Source organism: Bombus vosnesenskii, unplaced genomic scaffold (assembly GCF_011952255.1).
Source record: "Bombus vosnesenskii isolate JDL3184/JDL3185 unplaced genomic scaffold, Bvos_JDL3184-5_v1.1 scf7180000013264, whole genome shotgun sequence".
Classification (NCBI taxonomy): Eukaryota; Metazoa; Arthropoda; class Insecta; order Hymenoptera; family Apidae; genus Bombus; species Bombus vosnesenskii.
Window position 1 is genome coordinate 5,002,132 of NW_022882924.1, and position 25,177 is coordinate 5,027,308.

Here is a 25,177-nt window from a genome sequence, read left to right on the forward strand (position 1 = left end):
GGCGACCACAGGGATGGGGCGTGTTGTAAGCACGGGCTACCACATTTCTAAACGCTTTTCAAATCATAGGATCTTTAAGAACAGACGTGTTTTTTTTACCGAACGGAATACCGGTGAAATTTACCACTTGCAACTCGAACGACAGATTTTCGAACTAGTTAGATCGGAATCTCGTCGAACGGAAAGGCGAACATAACGTGCTCTCGTAAGATGGATCTCGCGGTTGGTATTCCTCGGATCGATTAAGATTCCATGAATGGAAGCTCGAAGCCTGAACGAAGTACCGCGAGATCGTTGATAAGCGACGACGAGAATCGGAATGACACAGGTTTGACAATCCGAATGAGATTACATCCTTTAGGCGGATGTCTAATAGAACAAGGTCGAGTCACCTGATCGAGAGGCATCCTGTCACCTTAAGCAGGAAATATAAATTAATTTAACGTCCCTTAGGGGTAAATGTCGTGATGTGGTAGAGGGTGGGTATCCATTCGGTTTCTATTCATCGTTTTGGCAGGACCATAAATCCTACGCTCTTAGCTTCATTGTCCAGTCTAACCTTACTTTATGAGAACCGGACGCGTGTTTTTACCTAGCACGTACATTAATTTTTCATGCACTTGCAGGAACGGTACACACGCATTGGCGTATTCCATGTTCCGTTCATTTCTCGTTCTAAGACTATTCAAAGAGCGTTATTCGGTCTATTTCGCACCCCATGATAATTAGTCGGTCGTTATAAAGAGAAAAACGATTTCAACGATAGATATTCGCAGAGAGGAGATGTTCGCGGTTCCATTTCGTGATAAAATCTCTGTATTCTATTAACGTTTTGGGATGGAGCCGGGTATTAGGTAACTTGCTACCAATAAACGAGTCGTTTGCCAGTGATTAACTACATAGAGAGATAGGAGAATCCCGAGGGGCGGTGAGAAACCCCCCATGAAGGCTTTGAGCAGTCTCTGCGGAGCACCGTTTCCAGTCGACGTTTTCTTTCTCTTTCGTTGGTCGGCCACGATGCTCCGACGGCCGAACACACACGTGGCACGATATATGCTATAGAGAAAAGGGATGTTTAATCCCATTGGGAGTGCTAATCTTTGCGCGCAGGAAACCCCCCGCAAATACCCTATAAACGGTCTTCGCGGTACAATGGCCCCCTGCCACCAACCGTGAAAATAGGCCGCAATGTCAACCCCCGATTCATCTCCCTATCGCGACTGCTCCAGTCGTCGATTCCTTGCAAATTTGTTAACGTCGTTTACGCCTTTGGAATTTTCAACCGGCGGAACATATGCTGTACGAAATCATCCGTCTTCTTTCCTAAATTATATACTTTCGTTCAACGAATCGTTCGGTCGTGATTCACGTAATTTTTCTCCTATGCTTATTACGTTGTATCAAGTTTGGACAAGATTAGAAAGGAAAAAATATCCGTCCCGCCGGCAACGGTCGAACGCGCATCCATGAGCTCGTTCCCGTCAGCTTTCGAGAAACGCGACGCTCCGACAGGTTGACGCGTGAGATGGAATCTGCGCCTACGAGGGACGCCTGCAGAATGTGTTCTACGTGTCGCCGATGTCAAATGGTTAAAAGACTCGGGATACGCCTGGTCCGGGAACCCGATTGGTAGGGCGACCGTCGTGATCGTCCGCTTTACCCTCACACTTTCGACTTCCGTCGTTCTATAAAACTATCGTGAAAAATAGAGAGAAGAAAAAAAAATCCATTTCAGAGAGGGGTGGGCCACCTCCACCAAAAATTCTCGACTAGTCTCGATCTCGTTTGTACCTGTCGCCCTCGCGTTATACGCGCCAGCTGGACAGGTGAATCTCGGAATATCGTGTCCTACACGGGTATATTATATCGTATAACCGTGTGGTGTCTCTCGATCGAAACGTCGCGTCACCAACGTGTCACCGGCTGCTGTCGTCTCGCCCCTTTCTTTTCTCCATTTCGTCACTTTTTAGTCCCGTCGCTTTTCATGCATTCGTCTCGCTAGACGCGCGTCCCCGTGTAATACGATAGCAGTACAAGAAAGATCACTTGGGAGCGAGTAGGATACGAAAAAGGTAAAGGGATTTTGCGTTTCTAATATATTTGAACGTCATTCCCTATGTAACAAAAACCTTGTAAAACAAAAAGTTCCAATAGTTTCATAAAATAGCAATTTTTGGTAATTTAGTTATTCGGCAAACCATCTGTAAAATACCATATGACCATATGGTGCTTTATTCTATGCTAACAAAATTGCCGATGGTTTCCCAACAGATCATAAAATTAGAAAGTTCGGAAGTTAAAACGAATTTCGACGAAAATTCTGTCTTGCAATGGACCTTCAAATGGTCATAAAATAACAATAATACCGATAACAAGTAAGCAATTAGATCAAAATTCAATTATCACAGGTCATTGACATCTTAATGAGGTTTGAGAGCAGCAGAGGCGAAGGACTAACCGTTTGTCGAACATCGTTCGTTTTCGTCCTTCTATTGATTTACAAATTATATACGACAATAAACTTTTCTGAAAAGGAAGAACGTTGCGAATTTCCAAGTTGTGCAATTAATAATTCGAGCATTCACGCTATATATTACTATCTTTCACATTTTTTTCCATTATTTTTCAGAAGTGAGATTTCTACCCCTATTCATGTTTTATGACGTTTGGAGGGTAGTTTCTTTATGGCAGTGGAAAAACAAAAATTTAGAACTTTCTCTTTTCGAACCTACTATATTCTAAAGGGATTAGACGAATTCGCGCAACGTTTAATTGCAGTTTCCCGGTTTTCTTCGTCGAGGCTTAGCCGAGAAATAGCTTACGTAGGAAGAAAAGGCATTTGGTCAGATAAGACGGAAGTCGAATCGAATCGACCGATCAACCGCCTTTCTCCGGTGGTCGTGATTTTCGAAAAATGGTCGATCCAAATTTACCGTGAGATCGCCCAGCGGGTGCCTGACGCGATATTCCTCGCACCTACGTGGAGATGCGCACCTGTGCTCGCAGAGAAAGACAGCGAACGCCCTTGTGCAGGCCCGGAAATTCGAAATTCGCCTAGCTTCTGCCGATTCTACCGACGTTACATACCCACATGCCCTTCTCGCGTGTATACGTATATACAAGAAACGTAGAATGGGGAGGACGAAGGGCCGGGACACGGTCGCGTTTTCAACGTTACCAATGCAACAATGGAGACTGCGATCCTCGGATCGAGACCGACACAATACGCTGCTGACGTGTTTATATAGCTGCAGAGAACGAGAGGTTGGGAGAGGCGAGGTATACACGCGAGACCGTGTAATTTAGTTATAGATCAGTTTGTTGCAATTTGGCATTTCGTTTGTACGGGCCCTGTAAACTGTGTTTACCCAGTCTGCGATGATTGACGAGTAAACGAAGTTTGTTTAGGAACTACGTCGCGCGGAGACCCCTACGACAAGGCTTGGCCTTTTTCACTAAAATGCAAACCCTCGTAAAAAGTGAAACCTTCCTTAGTTTTTGTCTGTCTGTCTCTTTTTTATTTTTTAATGTGTTGCACATCGACCACGTATTTTCCCGAATAACGAAACGTCGTTATTCCGGAGAGTCGAGTTCCGCTATTAAAAAGATATGATCTTACGGTAACTATCGGAACAATCGATGGTTCCAAACTCAGGCTGTGATTTTTCCAATTTTCCGAATAACCAAATTTTCGGGAAGTAAGACCGGCGCATAATAATGGACACGGCGTATATTAAAGAATTCTCAAGCGGACCTTTTCAAAGGCATGATTATTCGAAGGATCGTCAACGAATATTGGCTAAGATATATTTAATGTAGCAGCTAGCTGGTCGAACAATATTTTGTCCTGTATTTGAAAGCAAATAAGTGTGTTCCTGGTAGTCGCGTTAAGATGTCGAAAAATCTTCTGGTTTTGCCAATTAGGTCTTGGTCGAACGGAACTAGCAAAGGGGTAAAGAAGACGATACCGGAACCGTAGGACGCAAACCGTGGTGAAAAACAAACAGAAGAAACGAGGACGAACGTAGCCGACGCAGGAAGAAAGACGGTGCAGCTCTTCTTGCTGACTGCGCGCAGAAGAGAACCTAGTTTAACGCGGGCTTTAACCAATTCAATTCATAGGCTCGGGTTAAGCCAGGATTTGTGGCTTAGCACTGATGGTGTTTGCTACCACCACGAGAGATTTAACTGTTTCTGCGGCAAACCGTCCTCGGACCACCGGCCAGGTAGAGGTATGTGTTACATGTATGCACGATCGAAACCATCGGTTTTCCACGGCGAATGGAACGAACTGCAACCTGTTTCCTTTGTTTAATCGTCGCTCGAGTATTAAGATTACCTTCGACTATAGATACTGGATAAATCTTCTATTAAATCGTAGGAAAAACGAACAACGGTCCTTGCGTTGTGTATTAAAATATTAGAGTAGAAACTTATACAAGTTCTAAACGAGAGAGATAAAGATCTTAAATACTTGAAGTCGAACTATACCTTTTATTGCAACAGTAGTTTGTCCAATTAGGACTACAGGGAAATGTCTGAAAGAAAGTAGGTCAAGTTCGGTAAGCATTCTAGGGGCGTGGTTCATGACCATTAACCAAAAGTGTTACTTTAAAATGGTCGTTTTTGCACGCAGGAAGGACATACACATACAATACATACACATAGTTACACTTGTTCAAACATAGCTATTTGTTGAAATTACAACGGGCGTAAACCCTTGAAGATTTTTATGCATTCCGTTCACGAATAACGGGAATTTATATATATATATATATATATATCTTTTAGAAGCGGAACGAAAAGCAGTCAAGAAAAGTAAAAGGTAAGACAGTGCCAATAACCCTCATCTTTATTGTCTATTGAAAGTGCCGAGTAAGCGAAAATTCTGTATTTATGACCAAACCTGCCTGTGATAGAGTGGCGTGACGTAGTGGCCAACGTCGAAAAGAATGTTCGATAACGAAGCTACGTTTTTTAGATGACCGGGGATTTTTTCCACACGTTCTAAAAAGCATATTTCAGAAATATCCGCTGGTCGGGTTCCATGGCGAAACGCATCGAAGAAAAATATTTGCCCCCTTACAGTGGAACTTGACCGGTGAGGCACACGCAGTGAAAAGGCAAGCAGTTCGGTAGAAGCGAAGGTTGAAGCGGCGGATCGGAGCGGAGTGGAACTCGCGTCGGTGTGCCGTGGCACGCTGGTAAATATGTGTTGCTACGGCATATATGTATCCGCACATAGCAGCCCAGTTGGTCCTCTAATGATGATCTACGGTTAGCTACCGCGCACAGCTTCTATAAACCTCCTAATTTCTCCTCTATAAATTCGTCGAGGAAGCCTGGACCCCTTCCACCGTGGCTCTCTCGTGGTTTTTACTCTTCCGCTGGGATCCCGCGAGCCGACGCGACCGATCGGCCCCATCTCTCTTTCCCACAAGCCGTCGTAAATACGCAACTGTATTTAACGTTCTGTGCGTGTGTTGTCTCCATGCTATCCATGAACCGTCTGTGTGCGGCCTCGCACCGACGCAGATCATTTATTATTTACCGCCGCTTATGTGCCTCTGCGAAGACACTGTGTGGGAGAAGAAGGTAGCACGACCAACGTGCACCAACAAATGGGATAAAAGAGAGCGAGGAAGATCTCGGTTCCACGATGGTATTACGACGACGACAAAGCCGAGAGGAGTCGCATTTTTTATACCGACCAACTGAAAAAACATAGTCCGGCTATCAGCGGGTTTGCGATTTTTATTTTTCCCTCGAGTTAGAGTGTGCCGGTGAAGAATGCGATCGCGCGCTACGTCCACGTGCTTATACGCCACTTATTTTCCATAGCTACAATGAACTCGACCGACGCTCTCCCTCTACGTAAGTCGGTATCGACCGATTGATATAGGTATATGAGTGGAATTCGGTACCAAAATACGACGCAGGATGGGCGCATCGAAGAAATCCGCGTGTTTATAAACCGGTTACGCGAACGCCATTGGAATTCCAGTGAAAGTAATGATGTCGATGAAGCATGCCACGCGGACCAGCTTTTTACATATCGAATCTAGACGCAAGGTGTTTTCGATGCAGCTATAAAAATTGATTAGCCGTTGATGATTACTTCAATTTTTCTGGATGACGCCATTGGTTAATCTGCATCTCGTTGCTGGCTAATTCTGCGCTTCCGTAAATCGTAGAAATACTTTATAATATATTATCGAGAAGCAGTTATCTATGATAACCATAAATTTTGACCATAAATTGATACCAAATTAAACGTTACATAGTATTTCATTTTCGGTGTGAAAGTTGCAACAATGAGCGAAGACCAAGCAATACTGCGACTAAATTAGAAAACTTCGGTAAATTTACAATACCAACGAAATTTGCTTTCCTACCGTACCAGCTGTACCATAATTACGGGTAACGTAAAGTGCCTGTAAAGCGAGGTAGAGCCGATTGTTGGAGCAATATCCCAATAAATATTCGTGTACCTCAATATAATCTTTTATTGCAGTCGTAAGGCAAAACCTTTTTATAGTGTATACATTCTTTTCCTTTTACACAAAAAGATGAGATCGTTAAAAAAAAAAAAAAACATAGAAAAGGGAAAGAGAACGAGTCGAGTGTGTTCCAAAACTAACGTAAACTCATCGCGTCAAGACTGATTCGATTCCATGATGTGACTATCGTCATCTAGATACTAAAATTTCGATACGAAATGACGACAAAGTACGATCCCTTGTGGTCCAGGAGGGATCGAAGGGCGAATGGGGAAGCTGGAGGAGTGAAAACATCAGGGCGGAGCCTGAACATAGGAGGAGGAATAAAACGCGCAAACTCGATACACGCCGCCCTCTTTCTCTCTCGTTTCTCCTGCTTTACTTTTCAAGCCAACCACCCCATCCGGTTTTCCTCTTTTCACCTTTATATAGATTTTTTACCTAGTCGACCCTTCTTCTTTTCGCTCGGCAAGGCTTGCGCAAACTTGTCTATGTAACCTATCTTTTTCTCGTAAGTCATACTCTGTCATTCTTTTTTCCTATCGTTCAACTATATCGCCACTATACTCGATCATCCATAGACGAGTCAATTTCCGATTGTAAAGATGACGAAGGTTACACGAATCGATTCGGATTGTACGAGAAACATAAGTAGAACGCGATATATACATATATATGTAATTATTATATCTCAGCCGGGAGCATAGTAACACGCTACGAATGTCACGATCATTATTTACTACGTTCGCTCTCATTTTTTCTCACCATTTACATATTTCCGAGTATTACTTTCATAGTTTGACTCTTAGACGATTTGTGTATCGTGTATCGTGGTATTTTGTTATTCTCAAGTGTCTGTGTTTACTTACTTTGTATACAAGACAATAGCGTGATGACATCAGGTATCGAAGATCGTTCGCTCCTAATAATCCATATTACAATGAACATTCAAGACTCGTGTCTTCTTTCGTTTCAATTCGTTAATACGATCACGAGAAAACCACACGAAACACGATTTCTTAACGAAAATGTCGCGAAAACTATCGAACGTAACTATGCACGTAGCGGATTACATCACGCGGTGGCCATTTTTCGTATTTCTGTTTTCCCGCGAAATTTTGAATACCTACTGTTACGGTCTATCGAGATACCTGCAACGCATTATTAGCTATTAATTTGGTTATTCATCGTTCGTTAGGCGAGCACATATTATCAGATAATTAATCGCAGATGCTCTAAGGAGATATAATTGTGGTTAACATGTATCGAAGAAAGTAAGATTAGTATTTCCTACACTATCCTAATAGATCCTATTTAAGGAATTAAGGAAGAATGGTTGACGATTGCCGCCAAACTATGTATTTTCAAATGAATTTGAAAATGTTGAAATCTTATTAATTATATCAATATAATTGCTAGTATACAATAGTTACTTCATTATGTTCTGTTGAAAATGTTAATAATCATAATTGTCAGTGGATTTTCAAACATCTTTGAAACAAATGGAAATCTGATGTTGTTGAAAGAAAGTTCTACATGGATTCATAAATGTATGCATAAAACTCTTTCGCTATTGGAACAATCTTTCAAGTAAGTTCCCTTCACAAAGGATATATCTTAACAAACACGAAGATGGTACCCCACTGGGGGTAGTCACCCACATGATAATCAAACAGATAAAAAATTCTACCAAATGTCCAAATTGGACAAATTGTGAATGTGAAATTTTAAATAAAAAAAAAAAAAAAAAGTAAGTTCCTACGCTTTGTTCATTATTTCGATAATGGAAAAATTTTAACAGAATGTAATTTCGGCATAGGGTAGAATATTTAAGAATGAGTAAGGATAGATAAAAATAGATGGGGTAATAATGAAGAAGAATGGGAACCACGTGTCCCATATTCTGTCTAAACTCAAGCTCTCAGGTATATAACGGTACTAACTGTGTGTATTCTTTAAGACTGACCACTGACGTACTGTAATGTTTGTCGTTCATAGTTTAGAGACAAGGAGCGTTAGCAGACAATGTTCAGGTGAAATAGGCAACTACTGTAGGGTTTTTCCAAGATATTTCTATGAGCTGCAGAAATTGCTGTCCTACAGAGTTTCTTACAAACCGTAATCCCGTCATGCTGTTTTGTGGGTTGAGGGTCTACGTACAGTCGTATTAATTCTTTGGTAACGGTAAGGTGTATTTGCGGTGCAGGTAAAAAATTTTCATTGTTGGCACCTGCTTCGACAATGTCTCTGAACATTTTATTCGCAGGACATAGTTATTAGATATTTCCATAGATAATTCCATTCTAATTATTTCATTTTATTCGCAGGACATAGTTATTAGATATTTCCATAGATAATTCCATTCTAATTATTTCTCCGCGAGCGTGCTAGTAAAAATACTTTATTTATATTTTATTTATTTATTTTTATTTATTTATGTTACATTCATTTATAATATATTATTTATTTAATTTCTTATTTTACTTAATTATTTATTTACAGATGTAACATTGAAACTCTTTGGTTTTACACTTACATATGAACCTATTGTTTGGCAAAATAAGATTATTTATCGTTCTACTTTAACAGTTTCTACGAGTATAGAACATAAAATGAAAACGTAATTTCTTTTTTCATGAGAATTCCTCGGTATATAATAGCACAGTATCGTGCAATAAAATATTACCGAATGATGCTTTATACTGTTTACATATTATGATATCGATTCCTACTTGACACGCTGGCTTATCAACGAAGTTATTACGCGATATGCTATAAATTGTGAAGTTACTTGTATATAAATATGCATGGTATGCGCATCGAGACATGTGTGATGCTCGTGCAACGAGTTGCACTAGAGTTCACTATCTCTCACTCAATTTGAGCCTCATCCGCCGTAAGCGGATCGACCAGGCTGGCCTTTTAACGTCGGATAGTCTCGCCTCTCCTGGCTCTAGAGCATAGACGCCTATAACAAACATTATCCGCCATAATGCCCTCGTGTAAACATACCTACCATCGTGCATCATCCTTCTCTCCTCTCCTCCCCCCGTTTCATCTTTTTCTGACACATCGTATCTCCCTCTGTCCATGGTCCGTCGACTGGATAAAAACTTGGAAGTTTATTTAGCCGTTTAGCGTCTAGTGGGAAGTTAAGTTTTTCGGATAAGCCACCTTTTTAGCACGGGCCGCGCTTCCCTTCGTTTCCTTCCGGTTTAGCACGCGCCGTTATTTCACGTTTCACCGTCGTATACGTATTTCTCTCCTCCTATTAATCTCACAGAACCTCCTCGTTTAGTAATTCATTTCGTACGAATGCAAATTGTTAATACGTTTCTCAACATTTCGTGTAAATTATGTTACGGCGATAGTCATTTTCTATGCTATTTGCTATGCTAGGATTTCCAAGTTACAGGGGAGGTACAGCGATAGGAAACTACAATTAGCCAGTTTGTCTTTGGAAACTTTTGGCAACATTTCCTTAGCCTTGAAAAGAGTTCCGCGCAGGCCATACGTACGAATAGTCCCACTCTTGCCGGGCCCGTTCCGAAATCCCTACCCCTATTTTTGAGGGTGGAGACCGATGGAAGGGATTCAGGTAGAGCCTGGTTAACTACTTTGGGACAGTGAGGGGCGTTAGCCGTCAGTTCGGCTGAATATTTCTACAAGGGGCTCAGTGTCTGTCCGTACTTGAGCTAGAGCAGTAGTTAATTCTAATGTGCATTCTTAAGTAGAAACGAACAACGTCGAGCGATCGGTTAAAAATAGATTATTTCACGGTAAAATATATTTCATATTTCGTGTGTTATCAAGCAGTATATAAGATAGTTCATGTTCAGTGGTGTGATATAAAATGACTATAGCGCAATACGAGTATACATTGGATTTTCGTGAATGTGGCAGTATAATCAACCGTCAGTGAGTGACAACTAACACGTTACGACATTAAACGTCGCACTAAATACATTTTAGTCGGATATATCTTAACGTAACAGATAGAGTTTGAAAAAGGTTTATAAATGAAAGGCAAGAGAGGATTCGAAATACAGCAAAATTAATTTTTCGACGTTTTAATATCGATTCAATGACTTCGTATTTTTTTGCATTAAAATGCAATTGATAAAATGCCTATCTTCTCGAAAATTGTTGTCCATAACAATAGACATGGAACACAAAAAGAATGCTAATTTCCTTATTGTAACCGGGCACAATAGCAAACACTATCTATCGTCGGTAGCTTACACACGTTCGCGGACTCACGATACGCCTCAAAGTGCAAGAGAAACACGCGTATAAAGGGCAATTGATTATTAACAAGAACTTGGGTAGAATTAATTTCGACAAGAATTGATTTGGATTATAAAGAAATAAGGCGATACCATAGTTGACTTCGTGCTTAAAGTGCTAGCGAAAGGTAGCTTCAACGTGATGTAATTATCGTTATAGGTGGAGACATACGAAGCCAACGATAGTGGGCAAAACGTGTCGGCGCCGCAAGAACCAACACCGGGCCTATCTGAGAACAACGCGACGGTACCTTTGCAATTGAGTGTGAATAATCGACGCGAAGAAAATTTCTGGTTGACGACAGAGGAGGTAAATCAACAGTTAAGGCATTCTGATACGAGAGCCGCAGTGGCGGGTGAACTGGCTTGCCTCGCGGGTTACATGGCGGGGTACCTGAAGGCTACCGGCGCCACTTGCGCTCCGACCAGTAGTCCTCAGTACCATCCCCACAGTCATCCAACAATGGGAGTCGGCACCCATCCACATCCGCATTCTCACCCGCATCCAGGAGCTCCACATCCAGGACTACCGTCGCCGTTTGCACTTGCTACTCACGGTCATCCGCATCCTCATCCTCTGGAACATGGACTAGCTGCCTTCCCACAAGGTTAGTTTCCTTTAATTTATCTTTCTACTCGCATGAACTATCAGAAATTGATATTACAGAGATGTAGATCAATGGGTTATCCCAATTATAGTTACTCTTTGCGTTATACGCTTACATATTTACCATATATTTACATATTATTATTCTTACAACAATACAACAAAGCATTGGCAAATTATTGACTTTATTACAAAAAGATAATATTGCATGATGAAACATTAATCGCAATAACAAACTGTACGATAAAATTACACGATTGAGATAATCTGAATTAATTAATGATCGTAATCGGTCGTTGAAACATTCTCCACATGGTCGCATCTGAATACCAAAAAGATTAATCTAACGCGAGACGATTCAAATCTTGTAGCGATTCCTAAAACTCTGTATTCTACCTGTAGATATCACGGTTAATTACCAGAGGCACGCGATCACCGCTTTACAATTTGCGTATGTTCACGGTAGCGCTGTAATACCGTTAATTATTAATGTCGCGTTTGAATCGCGATCCGTATTGGCGCTATTATTTCTCACAAGCATTTGAATCGTTGAATGGTTGCGATAGGTAATAGAGAGAAGGAATATTGATAATTTGAGACAGGTAGGTGTTAAGACAGAGTCGTTACAGGTGGCGTTAGCTGTTCTCGTTCAAAGACTTTTCTTGAAAAATCGGATTCCATCGGATTTCCTCTTTTCCGTATCCTTTCCCTTTAAATTCTAGTTATTCCGATTCTAGTTTGACGAACGAAATAGGCATCGGTACCATTTTGTTTACTACCTTTCCCATTTTAGGAAAGTACCAAATAAATGTGCCTGTAGTTCTTTCTTTCTTCTATCGTCTTAACAGCTTCATTTTCTTCCAAATTTCGAGTACGATTTAAAAGATTTGCATATTCTTTAAAATCATTATTCTTTTGCATTTCTTTCTTTCATTTTTGAGACGCAAAAGGAGCATTCGTTCGATGGCGAAACCGGGGATTATTCGATGCAGGCTTTGGTAGCTGCAAACATCTCCTATCGTTCACGCAACTTTTACTCCCTCGATCCCATTGTTCGTTTCTTATATTTCGCGTATCATACGGCCTGTTATCTCCTAGTAAAAGTATTTGATCTGTCCGCCGTACTAGCCAGTATTGATTGCCATGCAAATCGATGCATCGACTGAAGCCCTATGAGGCCAAAGTAAACTCAGGGCTTCTTAACTATAGTCAACGTGCATCATTCTGTGGCAAGCGCTCCACTGCATTTCTTCGTAACGTTGCCTTTAAGGCATCGGTCGAATTTTTCATTTCAAAATTCCTCTTATATCGCGAATCTCGAGTCAAATAAATTCTTCGTCAATTTTGCGTACCGGCTTCCAAACCAACGTAGTACCCAGTCCAAGCACGATAGAAATCGTAAATTTACATTCTCGTTGAAGTTCGATCGTTTCGTACGTCGATCGTTGATGGAAACGACTTGCGATGATTTTCATCGCATCGGGACAAAACGTTTAAAGGCGGAGCATATTTCAATTAGACGCACGAACGTTCTCCTTTTTCCTTCGCGCTTCCACGCGTGTTCGCGTACGTTGAGGAATATACGTGGACGCAGAATTGGCGTACTTTCTCTTTTTCGCCTTCGTCTTTTTCACGGTGGTTTGAAAGGGGTACGGAGTAACGAAAGAGAAAGAGAGAGTGAGAGGAAGGGAGAGCAGAGGGATTCGAGTCGCGGCAAGAGGGTAGGAGGAAGGGGCTGGAATGCCCCAGCGAAGAAGAGCAGAGAGAACCATGAGAGTAAGCCGCTTATCAGGGTGGCAGCAGGCAGTATAGGTCCAACCAACGCAGATAGGTGGGTTTCCATGGAAACACGGATCTGTCCGTTAGGTCCGTACGTACCCGCGTCCAGCCGCCTATCCGTTGTAGGCGTATCCGCTACACGAAAAGCCGTGGAACGAGAGAGGAACGAACTGAGTGTCCCTCTGTCTATATACGCGTTCGTGCGAAAGAGGCAATCGGGAGAGTCCAGGGTAGAAACAAGGCTCGCGGCTGCGAGAAACGAGCGAATCGGTGACCCGAGCCGAAGAGACGCGTTTTCCCCTTTTATCGTTCCTTTATCAATTAAAAACTAAATATTACGGTCGTGATCGTGTTCGTTAAATTCATCGCCGTTCGTCGTGTCGTACTTTGGATTATTTCATCGATCGTAATACCGAATACTTGCCAAGAATCTTACGAACCGCCCGCAAGTGTAAATTCGCGGTCTTCGTCCTTCCACCCGCCTCCGACGTGAATCGAATTTCTTTTTTATTCACCGAATACATAATGTACGAGCCGGCACGTTCGTTCTCTCGGTGGGAAATGAAAAATTAAAATGGAAATGAATCTTGCTAAACGACCGTCTGCAACCTTGAGCTACGCGAAGGAGTGGCAAGGAACCGGGATAGAATGTTAAGGTTAGAGCGGTTGTGGCCACGCGTGAAACCATGTATTCGTCGCGTGCGCGAAAAGAGACAGTCCGTGTTGGGTGTTTCGTAGCGCGGTCGAAGAATGTTTGGACGCGTCGAACGACGTTATTTGTTTTATTATGCAATCAGGCGTGGGGTCAGGGCGGGACGAAGAAAAAAAAGTAGTAACTCCGAGCGGAACGAAGGGTGCCAAAAAGGTGGGGTGTCGAAACGTTGTCGTTAACGCGCCGAGGTTTCTCCCCGATGTACAATGTACAGGGACGCTGCAGGAGCCACCGGGTACGTGGGAATCGCGTCACATGCCTCTCCCTTTTCTCATTCGACGACTACTATTTGTTGTCGCAGAGAAATTGCCCGTCCACTTAACTTCCTCCGCCTCTCGGTGGCATCGGCACGCGTAAACAGACATCCACGCCTCCGATTTCAATTCCACGTCAGAATATAATCAAATGGGAACGGGGAAACAAAAGTTGGAAAGTTTCTTCGGCGTAAACTCGTCGGTCGGATTGGTCTTCAAAATTTATAGCAGGATAATAGTTTAATCTTTCATCTGGCAGACTGCTGCCAATTCGATAGAATTTCAATCACTCGATTAGACGTCAGGTTAAGCGTGGCACGTGGCGGCAACACGTGCCTCTATCGTCGTTGCGAAGTGGCCACAAAATATCGAGCTAAACAAGCACGCGCGCGAGTATCGGAGAGAAATCGTCGATCAAATACGAAACGATTCGCGTCGTTTGACGCGTGTCGCGAGTAAATCGAGTAGGCGGATGGTATCGTCTTCGACAGAGGGATCTAAATACGGGTCCAGGTCCTAATTGTAGGATAAACACTCGAGTCTGAGTGAAATATCACGTACAACGATATCGATACGTCAGTCTCTTCTCCATTTCTGCTCCTTGTTTCTATTCTCTGGAACTTGGTATCGCGTAGATCGGTGGACAAAGGTCGAATCATCGTTGGTTTCTAATATGTAGTCCTATCGATCGGTTCTCGGCTATTTTCATTTTGATGCACTTTTCAAATAGCTAGATAAGTTACCCCGACGATAAGTAGGTAGAACAGAAGAGGAAGCGAATGAAAAAGCCATCGGTTGGTAGATGGTAACACGAAGCTTATCCGATTATTCGCTTGTCCCGGATGTGTGTTGGTATTTCGTTACTTACTTATGCTCGTCTCTGCTAGATTACCAAGTAAGAACGACTAGGAACGAAGGCCACACGCGTTTCGTTCCGTTCGTTCCGTCGAAACTTTGTGTGGTCTTCTGGAGCGCAGATGCTCGGTTTTCGATAACCTTGCACATTTTTTCCCCGATATCGAACTTCTGTCTCGAATATGCTCCCGTTTGAAGAGGATATTACGATTTCGTAGGCACGAGAGGCAAATCACTTGGATGCGGTTATCTGCTTTATGCAGCGATTTCACGGAGGTCATGCTGTAAACGCAAAGTCGGCCAAATGTTTTCGTAACTGATGGCCTTTTAGAATTCCGTCTCTCATCGGCAGTGGCACGTGCTATCATCCCACGGTCCCCTGAATAATCCATCCCTCCGCCTACGTTTTGCGCCGTCTAGCGTCCTGTTCGCATTTTAGCTTTTAATTAATTTTCGATTCCCTTCCCGAGCGTATTCACTTTCCTTCGATATTCGTCGGTCATCCCTCTTGATCGTTCACCGATTTGGAATTTTGCTACCGTCGCATCTTGCGCTCTATGAATAGCAAAGTAACCGCTTGCTCGTGAAACGAGTTTGTCGCACTCGGCTAATTTCGATTCTCTTCCGATTTCTCGATGCTTGAGAGTAATTTATGATTCTCCGCGATCTTAACAGTCTTGACGAATGAGTTGTCGCGTGGTAGCCACTTAATTTATTCAATAATTACGAGATTTCGTATTCGGTTCTCTGGATCGAGCGATGTAATTGATATTAATTCGCATTTTTTAATTCGATAAACATCCCGAAGTAACAGCGTCTCGTCTTATCTCGGGTATTTATTATTCAATAACGCGCGCGCATACGCAATCTCGAGACAAACGCCTAGGAAAATTCTACGTTAAGCATAATCACGCCGCGTCTCCTAGACGCGCCATATTTCATCGCAAGCATAGTTTTAGATGGTATCGCGGATAGATAAGTAAGCACCGGTCGTGTAATTCATACGGTCGACTCACAACGTGCGTATACCGTGTCCGAGTACGGCCAGGGTAATTCGTTAAATTCACAGGTTGCGATTAATTAGTAGCCTTTCGTTACTCCGTGTAATCTCTTGCTGGATGCGACGCCGAACGATCGCGCTGTATGTTCGAGGAAAAGCATCGATCGATCGAAAAGCATTTCCATTCGGTACCTGGCGTGTTCCGAGGATATTCCAGCGGGCGAGACAAATTACTGTAAAATTTTGTTATCGGTTCATTGACTTCCACGGATTCCATTCCGCTCGAGATCTCGAAACACGAAACCCTGTGCCGAGGGAAGGAAGAATCCAATAAACAGAAAACGAATTTGCTATTAGGGTGGCGTCTGATCCTGTTGTGGGCCAATGAGCCAAAGCAACCCTTGTATCAACCCCAGGTTTCGTCTCGCGCTGACGATAATAAATCGAATCATACTTCAGGACGCAGCGGGTGTTTGCCGTCCCATTAGTGCTGCTTAGCTAGCCGCTTTTCGGCAAACCGGCCTATTCGAATTTACCATCCCTCTCGCCGAAAAACTTTCGCGTCCAATTTCGCGTTCGTGGCAGGACTTTTGTCGGCAAACAGCGAAAGCTGTACAGTCGATGAAAAACTGTAGATGAAGCGCAATGGAGGATCTCGATGCTCGAGTTTCGAATCTGTGCTCGCGTAGAATTCAAGCAAACGAAGGGCTTTCCCTCGCGCCCACTCGACGCCGTGTAGAAGCAGGCGGAAGACCATAATCGGAATTCCATTGTCTCGTTGCTGGATAAGGGCCTGGCTTTCACATGGACCGATGTATAGCCGGCAAAGGCCGTCGTTAACGGTAGCGCTAACGCCCACTCGACAATCAAGCATCCTCTCGCTGGATCTGTTCTCCTCTCTTTCGCCAGGAGCCTCATCCCTTCGGTCCAACCTCCGTTGCTCGGATCCGCGCCGCACCGCATACCCAACGGAACAGGAGATACGGATCATAGATTCAATGATCGCAGGCGTGTCGTGGCCATCGTTGCGACGGTAGCCAACCGGCATGGAATTTTACATTGTGCCCGGCGCAATCTCTCTCGACGATCTACCTGGCTACCACGCTGATAGCCCACTCGACCAGTTCGTTAGCCATTCGATCGCGTGTATGCATCATCGTTGGCGTCATCGTCATCATCCTTTACTTCGACGTCCTGTTGTTACATATCGTTCTTAGCTTAAAGGAACGGTTGCAGGGTCAGCGCGACAGATACGACCGATACAACCGATGCCCTCTTAGAGCTCGCGCACCACTCCCCTCTCAAGATGGTTCGCTTCGCTGTCGCTTCTCATCGACGATGCCCTTCGCGCTTCTGTTTCTTCCGATTTTTTTCCTCTCGAGTTATTCGGTAGACTCTGTTGATCGTTGCGTATCCAAACACGCGTTCGTTACATAATTGTTATTTTCAACTTTGTAGAGTGGTTTCGCGTTAAAGCATTTAAAGCGGAGAAATATGCAAATGTACGGCGCATACAATGTCTTGCTCACGCTTGCCTCCTCTTCTCGTCGTAAACCACTCTTCCAACTTGTTTTCGCGGTATTCGAATTTCTTCTTCTTCTTCTTCCTCTTCTTTCTTCACCTCCCTCGCGTTCTTCTCTTTGCCTGCTGATGCCTCCGATGCTTTTTCTTTTTACGCATACGATGTCGCGACTTCGTGGTCGTTGTTCAAATTCGCCGCAGTTGACTTTACACGCCGGTACGATCGCTGAGACAAAACTCGCAACTTTCGATCGAACAATCGGTTTACGAGCGACGATTTCGAGAGCAGAGAGGCGGACGCAGAGATTGTGATTCGTAGCAGAGGTTTACGAAGTCGAGTCTTAAAAAACTGAGTTTGGTCGATCGTGGGACATCGGACGATCCTTTCAGGCTGGTATCTACCATTCCTTTCTCGACTTTACGATTCAACTTCCAACCGAGAGACACTGGCGAAGCGCAGTTTTCCAGCCTCTTCTTTTTATTGGTTGGAACGTTGTACGTTGGCGTGTTGGATACCATCGTTTTCAGAGAGGCAGCTGGGAACGAACCGCGACTTTGGTCCTCTGGATGGTCGTGTATTCCGGGGTGTACCCCACCCCTCCTCGGTCCCCGTTCCGCCGTCCTGACTTGTCCCCCGTCCTCCTCCCTTCGCCACCCCCTGTGACCCCCTCATAAGCGGATTACGTGGGTCCCGGAACGAGCCAAGCGAGGCTCGATGGCACGAGGAAGGTAGAGGAGGGTGGGTCGTAGCGGGGAACTGTTCAAAATTACGCTATCGCGACCTCGCAACGCTTACACCCCTCTGTGCCACCCCCTTTTCTGTCCTCCGACCTGCGGTACTGATGCCTTACCCTTCCCCAGTTGAACAGCCTCGCGACTCATCTTCGTCCTTTCGACAAGCGTTTCCAATCTACCTTTTTAGCGCACGATTCTCCCGATCGTGTCAAATGTTTAAACTGCATGTAATTCTCGCTACCGCTGCGATCTTTCAATTTCTGTTTCAGGGATGAATCAACGTAAACAACGTCGAGAAAGAACAACCTTTACCAGAGCACAATTAGATGTGTTAGAGGGACTTTTTACAAAAACAAGATATCCGGATATCTTTATGCGCGAAGAGGTTGCACTGAAAATCAACTTGCCCGAATCACGAGTGCAGGTAAGTTGGTTAAATTTATTCTCCTTGTTTCTCCCCTCATCGCGAGGGTTACAGGAAAACTGACAGGGTTGTCAGCGAACGTGAAAATTGACCTAGGCGAGTCGAGAGACTCGTCGCGATTTATCCGTCGCGTATAGGTTTCGGTATCTCACGAGTCACAAGGAACAAGTACGATCTCGGCGGACGATAGCAGCGAGTAGAAGAGGAAGAGGGAACGAGAGTGTTCCGTGCTTCGGCAAGCGTGGACGAGATTTAAGGTATTTACACAACGTGGCGTCGCGCCCTACGCCCCTCCGGTTTCGCCATTGTCCCGATCGTGGCTGTACATTGATAGATGTGCCGACGAGCTCGTTGACGCTTTTATTGCGGTCCTCGTAACATCTTTATTTCGTGGCGGGATATCCCGAAGTCACGATCGTGACGGGAATATTAGAGCTCGCGAATCCCCTCGCGCATCTTTCCTCTTCTTTCCTTTCTGTCGCTGGGATCACCATACGTCGCTATATGTATCGGTGCTTTGATTTATCGCCATTGTTTAATCACCAGCGCGTATTTCTGATTCGATTGGAACGCGAACTCGGCAGAGCGTCGTAGCGTGTATCTTATAAAATAAGGGGATAAGTTACGTGTCATCGAATTCGATGGGGCGACGCGTACAGTAATCTCGCTACTCGGTGGTACCAACGACCGCCATCGCTAGATGTAGGACAAAGCAAGGAAATTCCGTCTAGCCGGAGTTTCCACGCGAAGTTAAGCCCCTGGTGAATGAAGGCGCAACTGCACGTACGTCACGGGAGCACACGTGTGCACCATGTACATTGTAGAGGCGTACCCACGTGAACGAATAATATCCAAGGGGAAAAAGAGAGGTGGATAAGAGATGGAAGGGAGGAGTAGAGGTCGAGGGGTGTGTGGATCTAAAAGTTTCCAATGGAGAAGGAGAAGGAGAAGAGAGAGAGAGAGAGAGAGAGAGAAACAGAGAGACAGGGACAGAGACAGAGACAGAGACAGAGCTCGACATGGGATAGAGGTGTATATAGTTGGAGGAACACAGAAGCACGATGTATGGAACACAACATATAGTTGATTTGTTCCTGGATTATAGCCCTTCGTTCTATCTCGCTCGCGAGTTTCTATACGCTCGTCTCTGCGAGTGAACGACACAGCTGCGCGCGATGTTTGCTACGTTTGAATGCGCCAGGTCGTTCGTCCATCATTTACGATCGAGAAACGCGTCAAAACGTTATTTTCTCGGTGAAAAAGAGAAGAGCCTACGGCTCCAGAAGCGGTAGTATCCGACAGGAAAAACGATAAACTTCTATTCGCGAACAGGTTTACCTTACAAATTTATACGTATTAAATTCTGCTCGACGATAATCTTGACTATCGTAAAAAATATGTATATCCGGATCTTGAAACGGCTCGTACGATAAATTAAAAATTTTCCTAAGCGTCGTTATCGGCGCGCACGCGAACGTTATCGAGGCAGTATTCTAGCGTTCTCGTACCCTTACGGTTGGTTCGACGCGGTATCCGTGTCTTCGAACAGACGGATGGACGTTGTTTCGCGTTTCTGCTAACACGGTGTGTGTATAGGCGCGTAACAGCTTCGATATCGTATTAATAGCGCAAATAAGAAAATATATTCGTCATAACCAAACGTCAACGCAGCTGCTCCGGCTCGTGACCAATGGGTTGGTTTTCCGCGTTGGATGCTAACCAGATGGTGATGCAATTTACACCTAGCCGTCGATACACACAGTAGAACTGGCTGTGGTTGCCCCCTGAGGGCTTCCGGATGGCATCACGGACTGTTGGTTGGTTTTTGGGGTAGCTGCTCCGGCCGTGTGTTGTTGCTGAGGGGGGTGTCGTTGTGCAAACATCGAGCGATAATGGGCGTTTTCTCTCTCGTTCTTCTTCCCCATCGCCCGTAGATCCATCTCTTCCTCTTCCTCGTAGGGATCATTTCTCTTACGGTTGATACGCAATATCCACGTTTCACGTGTCTCCAATCTCCGCACCCCATTTGCCAAGGATGTGCTTGCGAAACGAGAATCCGTCTATTGCCTCGACGAATGATAAAACCCGAAACAGTTTCCTTTATCGGTAACATCTCTGGCGGTCGTTCGAATTTCTGATTTGTTTGCGCTTCGTTAATTTTAACTTTTCAACCCTACTCGACGGGACCGAGGCCTCCGTCCTTCCCTCGTTCTCAACTCAGCCAACTAACACGAAATTCATGGCGACTGAAAATCTCCTGTTCGCTTCGGCGAATCGTGTTCTTCGCAACAACTGTTACAATGCTGTCGATAATAACAACAATGACGGCGGGTCTTGCTTTTAAAGGCACGGGCATAGATTCATAGGATCGCACCCCTGGCCACATTGTGTGCCGGGATTATGGAGGGTGCATGAGGGGGAGTGAAAGGGGGTCCGTGTGCGCGTACTTGCGGCCTACCGGGGGATACTTTTTGTCCGTGTTTGGAACGCGCCTATCTCTAGCTCGGGAAAGAAGAGAAAGCAAGAACTCGCTCTTTTACGAAATTTACGCGCTTTTTCTACTTCGTTTAAAGAATTTGCTTATTTATTAGAATTATCTATTATTCTATCTATTATTTAGAATTATCGGCAAATTTTTCACGATTTTTTCGCAAACTTTTCGCGAATTTTTTGCAATGAGTTTCTCGCGAATTTTTCACGAGCTTTTCGCGAATTTCTCCACCTTCGCTAACACGATGAAAGCAATTATAGTGTATTCGATACGGTTTGATTAGCGCATGCGTGCCGACAAACATCGGTAACGCGAATCTCGAGGGACACGCGTACGTAAAGCGTGAGCGTGTACACTAAAACTAGCACACGTACGCGTATAAAAGCCCTCCAACTACCCCTGCTCCAGTCCGTTGTTATTGTTGCGATTTAATGAAATGTTACGGCCGTCCGCCCGCGATTACTTTCCCATTGCACCGATTAACTCTCCATTTGTACGGTTCCATCCCTCGTGACGGGATACCTTTTCTTTTCCATGATCCCTCGGGCGATGGTTTCTACGAAACCTTCGGAGACTCCCCACGAAAGATCTGGCTGCGTTCGTCCTTACCATCCTTCAAAAGATCTTCGTTCATCGACGATATGCGATATTTCAAAATTTCCGAGACACTTTGTTTAACCAAATATCTATCCAAATATCTTCTACTTTGCGTAGGTGTGGTTCAAGAATCGTCGTGCAAAATGCAGACAGCAATTGCAACAGCAACAGACTTCGCCTTCCAAAGGTTCGCCGAGATCGAATCAGAATCAAAATAATAGTAGCAATAGCAACAAGATGCCGGCGACCTCGTCGGCGTCAACCAGTAGACGCTCATCGCCGGTTTCTCCACCACGCGGGAAAGAGGCACCAGGACCGAATTCGCCTCTCTTATCGACGACCTCGACGTACCCGCGTCTGGGTGTGACGCCAACCGGTGGAAGCGGAGCGAACAGCGCGCTAACTACGCCTTCTCCGCCGTTGACTCCGGGTGCAAGTCAGTTGCCGCCATCGTCGTATCCGCCACCGATGAATCAACTTCATCACGGCGACTACGGTTTCGCTTGGAGTTCATCGTCACCCGGCTCGGTGAACCCGAGCCAATGTTACCCTGGGCAGACCTACAATGCCTATCAGAATCCGTACACCAGCGGTGATTACTATCAAACTCAGATCTCGCACATGCATCACAGCCCGCAAGGAAATTACCATCCGCAGTATCACCACAACATGACATTGACGTCCTCTATGTCACACTTGACCAGTCATCATTTGAATCCAACAGGCAACAACGAAATGGCTACTTCGCCGGAGTCCGATGGTTATATACTATCTGACCAGAAATATCAGGCGATGGTATAGCGGCCTGGTAGAAACTCCTGTATCTCTCACCGCACTCAGGAAAATACCGCTACTACTGGATCCTTTGCCACTTATAATTAGATCGTCAATCTTTATGCAGATATCGTGACATCTGAAAATACGCAAGGTATATAAAAGATATGTACGAGACAATTCGTTTATTGCGATTTAATGATGAAGCAAATTTCTGTCCAGGCTGCAAAATAGTATCCATTTCTTATCAAAGTATAGATTTGCATAAAGATTCGCGATCTACTAGCGATTGCTTCCGAAATATAATGGTGAATCGTATCAAAGCGTTGAAACCTATTTCGGTAATGATTGACAGAGGCACGAATCCTGTTCACATTCATTTTCCTGTTCGACAGAAGAAGATTCGAATAAGGACAAATTATATAGACCATTTGTTGCATAGGTAAGAGAATTGAACAACACTGATTGTAATTACCTCTATCTTCATTAATTAATACCTCTATCTTCATTAATCTTACAAGACATAATTCATATGACTGGCTTTTACGATTATCGTTGCGGGAGTGATGTAGAGAAGGAGTAGAATAAAACAAAAAACTCCCGATGTGTTTGTTTTTTTTGTTATTATCCTCCTCTCGAACCTTCTCGAAGTTGGTGTTCATTTTTAAAAAATGTTGGGAATAGTGCCGATCATATTGTAAAATAGAATCCTCGGGTACAATCCAAATTAAGATCGTAATAGATTAATTTCATGTACGGTTAGAACTAACGGATCGATGGTAATTAATTATTTGCTTTCGACATTGAATTTTACCGCATGTTCGAAGACAAAAACGTGTCTAAACGAATTATTCGTAATTTAAATTTTCAGTAGCTGATATAAATATCGACGAACATTGATTAACAATTGAATACGAGTATTGAGTATCATCGTCATTTCCGTAGTATGTATTCATTGAAGTTTTAAGTTGGGAACGATTTGAGTAAGGGTAGTAAGAGTAAACAAATCGCGATGAACATTTAAGTGATGTACGAAATTAGACGATGTTTCGTTATCATTTATCTACCATATGTTTCTCGTTGCTTGTATTGTAATTAAGCGAATACCAGGCGATCGAGAACACAAGCACGGAAATCTTTTGCAACTATTTACAATCGGAAGTGGAAAAGAATATCTGATCCTGACCCGTTCAACTCGATTCCATTCGACGCGTGTTCTTATTTTTATCGTCCGAAGCTGAAACGAAATTCAAACGTTTTTACAATTGACGCGAGAGTGAAGTTTCCTTTCTTCCATTATGATCGTTCTCTTGGATGGGTTTCCGATTAATTTAATTACTCCTTTCGCGATTATTTCATTGCCTCTAAGAATTTAATAACGTTCAAATTATTTCCAATCTTATGATATATAAGAATCCGCAACGATGTTTCGCGACCGATCGTAATATGGCTATCGTAGTAGAGATACGTTTTCCTAATGCAGTAACTGTCGGGAAAAATGAAATAGTGCAATTGCGATAGCTGGGAGGAAATCATGTGCGGTCGTTGATCTCTGGATTCATAAAGTTTATGTACGCTTATTATAATTATTCTATTCTTTTTCTATTTTTATCTTTTTTCTTATTCTAACTTTTAGTAGTATTAGAGAGCGTACCGAAGCCGAAAAGGTTCGAGAGTGTTAGATAGTGTGCATACCTATCACTATCCAACTTTATCTGTTCCATTTCGTGACAAGGGAAACTGGTATTAAATTATAGATCGTTTCTTGCAGTTACGACCAATTTTGGTCTCGATCTGCAAGGTATTATTGTATATTCCGCGTATACACAGCCATAATGTATACTATCGTGAGTTGAAACATAAAGTTAATTGAAATAAAAAAAGAAAATAAATATGAGATATCAGTAAATTTAAAAATAGCAAATGGCAGTGTACGCTGTAATTGATTATCGTGCGTATAGAATTAAGTTACTTTGTAACAATACAACGCAAGCTGTACATAATTATTAAACTTATAAGGTACATGATTATTCTATCATGTAAGAAGAGAATCTTACTACGTCAAAAAATAAATCGTCGCATATTATTAATAATTTGTTGATTTATTTAACCATGTACACGCGATAACGAACGGTTGCGACTTCGTGTCACAGCGATACGATTAATCACGGTCCGACTCTAATTAACGTAACGTTCGCGCGCACCGTGTGATTCGATGCTGCCCGTCTTATTTCTTTTCGGCACAACCAGCTTATAGATCGCGAGTCAGCCTTCTATTAATCACATTGATGTGCGTAAGTTCTCGCTGCCGCGGGCTGTAATTTTGCTAATGCACTTGAAATTAATTAACATTAAAACGGTCCCGCGTCCCATTATTCGAGTGGGCTGGCGTATCGATCGCAAACCATTAAAAGCCATTATTAATTACAGACTCGTGGTCGTCGTAATCGCGAGTGCAATTTGCGTAAACACGTCGCATGTTCTTTCCGATGTTATCCTGTTTTCCACAAAATTAAAAAACGTTCGCTCGCCGACGTAAAGTAACCAATTTATCGGCCCTCTACCCGGAAATAACGTTTCACGCCCCCAGATTACATCGAAACAGCTAATATCCGTCGGCGTTTATCCCTTATATCGGTTTA

At 43.6% G+C, this 25,177-nt stretch overlaps 1 protein-coding gene across 2 annotated transcripts in view; it reads left to right on the forward strand.

Annotated features, from left to right (window-relative positions):
* LOC117237640 (homeobox protein OTX1 A-like) overlaps positions 1 to 24,628 on the forward strand; it is a 35,609-nt gene extending 10,981 nt beyond the window's left edge. For both annotated transcript variants that reach the window (XM_033501810.1, XM_033501818.1), the window contains 4 exons: positions 3,925 to 4,232; positions 10,947 to 11,394; positions 18,519 to 18,673; positions 21,879 to 24,628. In XM_033501810.1, coding sequence (XP_033357701.1) covers positions 4,158 to 4,232; positions 10,947 to 11,394; positions 18,519 to 18,673; positions 21,879 to 22,562 — 1,362 coding nt within the window. In that variant the 5' untranslated portion in view covers positions 3,925 to 4,157 and the 3' untranslated portion in view covers positions 22,563 to 24,628. The remainder of the gene's footprint in view (positions 1 to 3,924; positions 4,233 to 10,946; positions 11,395 to 18,518; positions 18,674 to 21,878) is intronic.
* Positions 24,629 to 25,177: the final 549 nt, after the last annotated feature.